Source organism: Lathyrus oleraceus, unplaced genomic scaffold (assembly GCF_024323335.1).
Source record: "Lathyrus oleraceus cultivar Zhongwan6 unplaced genomic scaffold, CAAS_Psat_ZW6_1.0 chrUn0225, whole genome shotgun sequence".
Lineage (NCBI taxonomy): Eukaryota > Viridiplantae > Streptophyta > Magnoliopsida > Fabales > Fabaceae > Lathyrus > Lathyrus oleraceus.
This window is the reverse complement of record NW_026112616.1, coordinates 39,186-49,995: the sequence shown is the minus strand read 5'-3', so window position 1 is coordinate 49,995 and position 10,810 is coordinate 39,186. Positions and strand designations below refer to the sequence as shown.

The 10,810-nt window shown below is 29.1% G+C and overlaps 1 protein-coding gene across 1 annotated transcript; it reads right to left on the bottom strand.

Annotated features, from left to right (window-relative positions):
• Positions 1 to 4,239: 4,239 nt before the first annotated feature.
• LOC127112987 (beta-galactosidase 7-like) lies at positions 4,240 to 7,012 on the bottom strand. Its single transcript, XM_051046417.1, has one exon. The coding sequence runs from the start codon at positions 6,831 to 6,833 to the stop codon at positions 4,317 to 4,319; it is 2,517 nt and encodes an 838-aa protein (XP_050902374.1). The 5' UTR covers positions 6,834 to 7,012; the 3' UTR covers positions 4,240 to 4,316.
• Between the last annotated feature and the right edge of the window lie 3,798 nt (positions 7,013 to 10,810).

The window sequence follows — 10,810 nt, the reverse complement described above, 5'->3', positions numbered from 1 at the left end:
GAAATTGTAAAGGCCATGTTGTGGGAAAAATAGTATTGAATTTGAAAATTTGATAATAGGTCAATAAAAAAATGACCATAGTTGCAATCACCTCTACAATAGTGAATGTGTTTAGAGGTAACTATATATTTAAATCTTATATATATTATATTCATTAAGAAGTATTACCATTTTCACTAATAAACTTAAATTTTTGATCCACCGCTCGATCAACTCAACTTCAACTATTCAGATTTACATCAATCTAGAAAATTCAGAATTCTAAAAAATTAGTGTACCCATTGATTATACTTTATTTGGTTACTAATATTTATTAATTGTCTTTTATTCTGTATAAACTATACACTCCATCAAATACTTAGCTAGAAATAAAGGAGATTCCTATCATTGAGTTTTAAATATGTCACCTCAAAAGATAATGACTCAAAATAGAACTACACTACAAATGTAATGGCAATGACATGAGAGTCAGATATTAAGGTACACTATAAATTTTAATTAAAAAATATTTTGTAAATACAATTATGTTATTTTACTTACCAATTTTTTTAAACTTTTAAATATAGGAAGTTTTCTTCACAATTTCAGTAACTATAAATGAAATTGACGATAGGTTTGGATGGCATTACATTGGATGTGAAAAATGTATGAAGAAACTTCACCAAGAATGCCATGAACTTAGGTGTCCTTCGTCTGAACCACCTTCCGAATACTCTAAATAAAGGTTAGACATTTGCAATCATAAACCATCTTATTAAAAAAATTATTATTAATATAAGGTAATGCCGAAATGTTAAAAGTTAAATGTATAAACTTTTTTTTTTGAAAAATGTGCATTGTTTTTATTAAAAATTGATAAATAATTTTTTCATTGTTTTTCCAACACAAACTTTCCATTTTTAGACTACTTAACATGTGCCCTTAGGGCACAAGTTAATCACATGTTCAAGATAATATTGAAAGTGTTCCATGAAACCGCTAATGCGAGTTTTTATAAAAAAATAATATATATCATAAATAAAATTTTATTTTATTTCAAAGACTTATTTTACCATATGCACAACCTTCTTTACAACCAGCGCATCACGCAGGTCGTATACTAGTTTACTATCATTTATAAAACCAAAACTCATCGATTTATGATTGGTGGGGAGCATACCATTTTGCTATATATAATTATATCATAAGAAAATATTTGACATATATTTGGTATCTCTTGGTGATTCTTGTAACATCCCATACTTTCCGCAAGATATTGTTCAGAATATACTATTAAAATGCGACTGCTTTTTTATTTCTAAAATGGAATACTTATAATGATAACTAAAATAAAATTCAAGAATAAAAGGTAGACTTAATAAATTTGAGCAACAGTTGGAAAAATCTCTAGCGGAAGAAAATCAAGTAAAATAGTGTACCATAACGACCAATAATTAAATAAAGTGTTAATTTGCAAAAATCATGTTTTTTCCCTTACGCACTTCAAGCAACACATTCAATCATAAATTTCACCTAGAGTATCTAAAATGTTAATTGTACGGGTCAAATTCCATATACACATTGAATCATGTTGACCATAACAAAATGTCATAAAATATCACAAAACACTTCACTAAGAAAAATATAATTAAATATATATATATATATATAATATATATATATATATATATAATATAATATATATATATATCTATATATATATATATATATATAAACCAAAACCACTACTGAGACATTGACAACCCAGATATGTTAACTCATTTAAACGGGGAAGCGGTCATAAAGACTCCTGCCACAAAGGTCTAAAAAAACGTTAATTTATCACAAAGGATATGTAACCCGAATATGTCTACTATTTTTTAGGAATTTAACACATGAATTAATGACAATAAATAGAATAAACTTTTTTTTTAAAATCATTAAAGATAATCAATAAATTGATGGACTTGAATTACTTACCTATTTAATTATTGAGAATTTTAATTTTGTTATAATTAAGAATTAATTGGATTTCCATTTCATATTTAGTGGTTTACCCTTGCATATAATATTCATTTATTATCATCACCCTTTCATTCATTGAGCCGATTAAAATAATAAACATAGGAAAATATATACGCTATAGTCATAAGAAAGGTCATAGGAGCGCATTGTCGTATATAAATAACAATCTCTTAACTTTTTTAATACCACATCCTAACAACTTTCTTAACATCGACCATATTCACTATATATCCATTCGTAGAAATGATTTTGTTAGACGAATAGGTAATAATTTTTTATCTAAAATATTGTGTTTATTGTTCACAAAATATACTTTTATATTCAAAAATTTAACATTATTACTTTTCGTTATAAGTTAATTGATTTTAATATTTTATTGCTATTTTTTTTCTTCAGGGAACTCCTTTACATGTAACGAAAGCCAAATAGCTTATACCATAATTTAGAGAAATGATACAAGAGAAAAATTTATATACCATAAAAAATATAAAAAATACTTCGGGTAAATGAAACATACAAACCAATCAAAGGCTTAAAAATGCATGTTTTTTTGGGAACGACTTATGTCATAATATTCAAGGCTCATACTCCACAACTCCACACTATTATTTTGAATTTGTTACCCTAGAAACAATTTTAGAACGAGTTGGAGATAACAATGTTCTTTCTGGTAGTATTATACATAAGTTACCCTATAACAATATAAATTGTATTATATAACTATATTCATGTTTCTTTTCAAACATAATTGGAGTGCTTCATTCTCTTGGACATTAAAAACACATTTACTCACAAGGAAAACCTACAAAAATTCTCAGACTTGAGTTAAGGCTATAAGAGTAAGATTTTAACTACTCATACTTGCTTATTCATATATTCGTATATAAATTAAATGTATTAAATTAAAATTAATCTAAACATTATAATCATAATTTATTCATTTTTTCATATGAACGAAATTGTAAAGGCCATGTTGTGGGAAAAAATAGCTATTGAATTTGAAAATTTGATGATAATTCAACCAGAAAAGAATCACAGGTCGATGATACCATGTGAAGATGGACTCTATGCAAATCATGCCATGGAAATGACAAGCTTTTGGCTATGGCTTGGAGAAGAAGAAAGAAAGGCTAACATGCATGCAACGATGAGAAAAGTAGAACCAATGTATTGGTTAATCTTAATCAGTTACATGAGCATTGTTTTGCTTATATATGAAGTAATCTTCAACTAACTAACCAACTATAGTGTAACTAACTTAGAGTTAAGTTATTTATGTTATGGATGTTAGTTACATCATCATGTAGTTACATCGGCATGTGCATGCGTATGATTTACATTATCATCGTCATTTCTATTATCATTAACAAAATCAATAATAAAAATTCAACTCATCATCCAATTTAATATCACTAGCTTCTATGTAACTCTTAATAGTCTTAACACATTCATATTCTCTGGCATTGAGTCATCATCTTTGTATATCATATTAAACAACTTCCAAATTAAACGTGTTTTATTTTGTGCGTTTTTACGGTCATAGAACTCTTTTAATTTATTCAACATTTATGACCTTGATTTTACTTCTTATAATCTTCTTCCTATGGGATAAATATGTTCAAACAAGCTATTCATCTATTTGAATTATTATTAAATAGGTTTTATTTTATATATTATTAATTTAATTTTTTGGTTGATTTTAGTAATTTTTTCTAACTTTACATTATATTTTATTTGAAATATTTTAATGAATTTACTTACTTAATCTTAAAATTTTATTTTTCTTTCATAAATCATTTAAAATATTAGTGGAAGTGGGAGAAATTTTGTAGAATTAAGTTTATAATTGGAGTTATAGATTTTTATGACATCTAATTGCATAATTTAATTATGATTTTAAATCATGGAAGTGAATAAAAAAATGTGAGATAGAAATAAAAGAGAAAAGAGGAACTGCACTAAAGAATATAATTCTAAAGATCGTCACATAAAAAAATTACGACGTGGCATAGGAAAATATAAAAGATATAAGAGTGCACCTGAACATAATCAAAGCCCATCATCAAAGTCATCACATAGGAGTTGTACACTCCTAATTTGTTTTCTAAGATAATAATAGTTATTTATACTTTTTTGTTTATTTGTCTAGTCTAAAGTAAGAAAATGAAACTATGATGACTAAGGTTGTAGCATAAGTAAAAAATTGAAATTTTAAAAATAAAAAGTGGAGCCCAACAGAAAAATATAACATAAAGAAATATATGTCACACATTATAGAATGTGCTAACATGGAGACAAATTATAATATAGAACTACACGTGCACCATTTGTACACGATTATCTTCAGGATTAGAGCCATCACATAGGAGTTGCACAGCTAGCTGGCCATTTATGCCACCTTTAGTTATTCCAAATATGGAACTTGTCACGTTAATTGAACATAATTGTTTTCCACCACATGCTTTTTCGACCACTGCCACACTATGGCGTGATTCCCATTCACCTACTTGAAATGATCCACAATTTCCTTGTGGATCTCCATAGCTCGCAAACTGGATTTCTGAAATAGTTTTTCCATCAGGGCATTTTAGTTCTAAGGTTTTTCCATAATCTGTTCTTGCACATATAAAATCAATTGCAACTGTTTGAACAGACACATTAAAAGGGCTTCCACCCATTTCCTCAAACAAAACCAACGTGTTACTTTTTGTGTCATTATTTAAGAATGACCTTGGCACATGGTAAAACCTCTGAGATGGTTCTCCACAGCCACTCAAACATTTATCAGCTCCATAATTTCCTCTATAATCACATTTAATATCACATCCATTTTTGTCAGCTACCATTGTAGGCCAATACCTTCCAATACTTTGACCATTAACCCATGCATGTCCTTTTGTAAGGCCTATGAAATCCAAGACTACAGAGTCTTTACCTTCAGGGGTCTTAAAAGTAGTCTTGTACCAAGTCAATGGTTTTCCTATAACAACATTGTTTATGTTCCATTGAACTCCATTTTTAATTTTAGAATCATAGAACCTTCTAGCCTCACCGTTTAATCCAACCTTGTATGACCAACTAGATTTTGATAAATCCATAGTATTACCTGAACTGGTTGCAATGAGTTTCACAGGACCCCCAACAATACCAGTTTCTTTCATATCAAAAGATGCACCATAATGCGCATGACCAACTGTACCACTTAGTAAACTTATAATGTTGGTACCTTGTTTTAACGAAACGATTTTTTCATATGTAAAACGAAGGTTATCATATGTTCCCCACTGTGGGCCAATATATTGTCCATTAACATAGGCATGAAGAACATGGCCTGATGTGTTCACTTGCAAAGTTGCATTACTCCAAGTGGATGTTTCATTGATGAAAACCTTGGTCATGTACCACAAATAATCACTAGCATCAACGGTAACACTCTTTTGCTCTAAAAGTTGAGACGCGTTAAATGTACCTATTGCTTGTAAGGTGTCTTCCACAGGGTCAGATGCCCATGTCCAGATGAGTGAGTTTCCTAATTCTTTAGATAGTTTCTTCACATAAACATTTGTTTGTGCATCAACCTTTGCAGTGTTGAAAACTTCCTTGTTGCAATCTTGGAGAATAGACACTGACCAAGAAGGCACATGGTACTTTCCATCTTGTTGTAGATCAACTTCAACATCCTTAGAATTATGTGAATTACTCAAAAAACAAAATTTTTCTCCAGTGGCATTATTTGCATATGTAGTCAAATATACTGAATCTCCATATTGCTTCTCTGTAACCGTTCCATTAGTGAGAACCTTCTCTCCTAACTTTATGGCGGCATGGAGTTTTTTAAGATGTCCCCATTTTGGTTGGTTCAAGTTACCATATTCATCAAGTGGTGCATCATAGTCATATGCTGTAATAATATATGGACCACCCGCAGTTCTTCCAAAATTTGTTCCTCCATGGTACATGTAGTAGTTTTGGAGGACACCACCGTTTTGAAAAAAACGTGCAACTGAAAATGCTACATCTTCAGCAGTTCTGTGTGGCTTCCTTTCACCCCATTTTTGGAACCAGCCAACCCAATTCTCTGTAAACATTTTGGGGCTTTTAGGATTGTTTGGCTTGAAATTATCACAATAATAACCATTGCATGTGTTGATAATAGGTGATGGAGCATTGTTTTGCTTGCACATGATCCATGGGACGCCGACATTTTGAGCTAAAGCCATCTGGGCACACCATTTAATGTATGCATTCCCATCTTCTCCATAATTAGTTATGACATCTCCATATTCATTCTCAATTTGAGCTAAAATAATTGGCCCCCCTTGTGGTGCAAACAATCCAGCTTCTTTGCACAAGGTCACAATCTTTGTTGTGAATATTTTCATTTCCTCCTTAAAAACTACATTGTCAGTCCTTAGTTGAATCCCTGGCAAGTTGTGTAACCACATTGGGAAACCTCCATAGTTCCATTCAGCACAAACATAAGGACCAATTCGAAGCACAACATAAAGACCTTCTTCATGAACATTTTTTAGAAACTTGATGAAGTCTAGATTTTCAGAAAAATCATATTGGCGGCGAATAGGTTCGTGAAGGTCCCAAAATATATATGTTTCGATGGCATCAAGACCACCATCTTTTGCTTTCTTAATAAGATCTGGCCACATTTGGGAAGTGCTGCGTGGGTAGTGGATTGCACCAGATATTATTATTCGTCGTTCTCCATTGATGATAATGGCATTTGTATCATATTCAACCGTTGTTGCAAATGAGAAAGCACACAACAAAAATGAACATACAATAAAAAAGAGCCCAATCCTGGGATTAAACATATTGTTTTGTTCTCCAAAAAAATATTATTGTGTATTGTTTAAAATCAACAGGTTTTTATAGGCACAATTTATTATTTTATTATCCTATTTTTAGTTTATTTGTAAGCCATGTATAAAATCTATCCAATTTGCTAAGATAGATATTTGGGTCTATAATTAACTTTCCTCCATAACTTAAATTGGTCTTTCGGTTATAAATTATGAATTGTCATTTTCTATTGTGAAAGTTTCTTTTGTAAAATATAAAATAACAGTTGGCTAAAAGATCTTATCTTCATTACATATTAGCTAGCCATCTTATGTTTGTACTCCTAAAAAAATCATATTAGCAACACACATCCAATTCCGATTATCATAAAAAAATACAAACAATTTTTTAATAGTTTTTTAACAATAACAATATTTTCTAAAAAACATAATTTTCAATTTCATAAAGTATTAAAATTTTCAAATAATATCTAGAATTAGAAATTAAAATTACAAAAATAAATTTAAGTAATTTAAAGAAGTTGTGATTTATTCACAAGATAACTTAGTATATTTGTATATAATTAAAAAATGGACTAATTATCCATAAAACTACTGAACAACTATTAATAATTATGAACATTGGTAAAGTTGTACAATATTAAAAAACTAAAATTATATATAACTTTTTTTTTCTCAATAAAAGCATTAAATTGTCATTATAAAAAAACAGTCATTACAAAAATCAATCCAATGGATCCAGGTATCAACCAAAACAAGACCTATTATATTCAAGGATGAATTGTATTCACATGGTTTTCTAACTCTCTATGCAATGTACATCTCGCTACAATATTTCGTATTATCTTATCTTTTAAATATGGGTTCTTATCTCTTTGTGAAAATATCTTCTCATTCCTACTTCTCCAAATCTCATAAACTGCTTCCGCTATAGCTATTTTCAAAATATGCCACTTCCAAACTTTTATCTTTGTTTCTTTTATCATCCACATTTTCTCTCTATTCCAAATATAAAGATTTCTTCTAATGCCCATCCACATTAGAATGTCTCTCCAAATATGGTTAAGAGCATCACAAGCAAAAAAGAGATGGATCATGGATTCACAATTCTCACAGAAATAACATTTACTAACATTTATAAAACCAAACCTCATTCGTCTATCTTTGATGGAGAGTTTACCATTCAACTTTATATAATTATATCATAAATTTTTTTTTGACGCATACTTGGTATCTCTTGGTGGTTCTTGTAACATCTCATACTTTCTCCAAGATATTATTTAGAATTTACTATTAAAATGGACTGTTTTTTTATAAAATGGAATACTTATAATGAAAACTGAAATAAAATTCGGAAAAAAATGTAGATTTAATAAAATTGAGCAATGGTTCGACAAATTGCTAGCGAAAGAAAATCAGTATCCGCATTTCTAATCGAGTTCAAATGTTAACAATAAGTGAAGTAAAATAGTATAACACAACGACCAATTATTAAATAAAGTGCTAATTTGCAAAAATCTTATTTTTCTTCCATACGCCCTTCAAGCAACACATTCAATCATGCATTTTTTCTTGAGTACCTAAAATGTTAATTGTAAGGGTCAAATTCCATATGCACGTTGAATCATGTTCACCATAAGAAAATGTCATAAAATAGCACAAAACACTTCACCAAAAAAACTATAATTAAAAGTTTTTTTTGTATATATATATATATATATATATATATATATATATATATATATATATATATATATATATATATATATGTGTGTGTGTGTGTGTGTGTGTGTGTTATGAAATGCATGAACCCAAAATGACTAATGAGACATTAACCATCTATATATGTAAATCCATTTCAATGGCGGAAGCTGTCCTAAAGTCTCTTGGCACAAAACTCTAAGAAATGTTAATTTGTCACAAAAGCTTTTGACAGAAAGGCCTAAAAAGCGTCAAACTTTTTATCAAGACATAACAAGTGACTCTACTACAACATTCCACATAATGCATATTTCACTAGGATAACAAGTACATCTTTTATGAAATTGAAAAAGTATAGGCTGAGTATTTTTACGTGTAAGATATAAATTGAGTTAATAAATTTTTATAAAGCTGAAAGTTGAGAGATAAGACAGACAAAAGTGACACCGATTGAAGCAAACAATAGAGAAAATTATTGGAATGTACATGACTTTTTCAAGATAAGGAGAATGGTTCTATTTATTAGGTTTATTCAATTCTCACTTAGTCCAAACACCCCAATTTTTAGGAACCAAATTCACTAAGTCAACAATTTTTATTTTTTTCAATTACTAACCCACTAACTACCTATTGCGTATATTCTTAAGATCACACACATACTGCTATAAATAAATTTGGTACCATAATAAAGCACATGCTTATACACTAAGTGCACAAGTAAGCATTTTATATGGTAGTGGACAGTCAACAAGACCAAGGCAATGACCCTAACTAATATTTATATTACGTTACTAAATATTCTAATTTGTCGAGTACCGGTATGTATATTTACATTATAATATTCAAAACAAAATTCAATTTCTATTTATATCTATTAAAACCAATGCAACAAACACCTAACCTTAACTTCTTAAAAAATAATCCACATCATTCGATTAGATCATGTGTACAACTTTTACTAAACCACTAATCAAAATACCACTATTTGCCAACACCCCATATGATATTCTTTGACTCTTTCCATACTAAAATCCATTTTCTCCCTCTCTAATTTCTCCAAAACCAGGCTAGGAGTGGCAAAACTCAGAGAAATGGAGAGAAACTTATAATTTTGTACCTTAAAGAAAATGGTTTCAAGTACTTCTCAGTAGAATAAGAGAGTAATCAAAGTAATCACTACTCCTGTTGCAAATATCTCAGGAAGTCATTCTGTTCTTGCAAAGTTGATTTTGAATTTCTCTAATTACATTTCTCGATTTTGGATTAGTGTTGCATAATTAGTTATGTGTGTGGTTGTTATTGCAGGATTATATTTTGGATTTCTTCCATCACGATTAGATTTTCATCTTCCCACCGTTATGGAAAAATAGATTTTGGAATGTTTTCTTGCAAAATTCTATTCTGGATTTCTCCGACTGGATTGTTGTTCTTGCAGAATTCTACTTTAGATTTCTCCAATATTATGAAATGATTCAAAATCTTCAGAAAAGAACAATGTTAGGGAATAAACAAATTTGTTGCAACGTTTTCAATCCCTCTTCTTTCATTCCAAGTAGTTTCATCAAACAATATCAATAAAATGAGTTTAAAATCCATGTATGTTAATTTCATTTAGAAACTTCTTGCATTTGCTCTCTTAACCACAATTATTAAGATCTTCGGAAAAGGTGGTTTGAAATGGATTAAAACTGATTTATCGTTGTTAACCCTTCCTAATACTTTAATTCTTGGAATTCCATTGTTGAAAAATATGGATAATGATGAAGTTGTTGTTCTTTTAGCTTAGATTATTATCTTAAAGAGTATGCTTGTTTTCTTGTAGAGTTTGATTTGGTACAATTTGCTTTTTTTGTATAGGAATTTAATGTTGTCAAGAACATGCTATATGCACCTTCTTCACAAACTACATAGGTACAAGACAAATCAATTTTGGTTTTCCTTTCTTGCATAATTCTATTTTTATTTCACTAAATTTTTTAAAAAATATAATACATATTACATTTTTATGCCAAATATTAATAGTATCACAAATGGCCAAAGTAAAAAATTACGAGAATGAAATATTTACCTACCTACTAATAATATTATAATAATTTATTTTAAATATAACATAGGAAACAATCGATATGGAAATAATTGAAAGAGATCACTTTCTACCACATGTTATTCAAGTTAATAATTAACTAAATTTATTATTATTGGTAATCAAAATATTTAATGTTAAATTAGAAATAATAAACATAGATATTAAATGTCTTTTAGATTATTATGAATGTTTTTTATTATTA

Excerpts from the sequence above, each read along its gene's own strand:
- LOC127112987 (XM_051046417.1), bottom strand. The coding sequence starts at position 6,833 with ATGTTTAATCCCAGGATTGGGCTCTTTTTTATTGTATGTTCATTTTTG.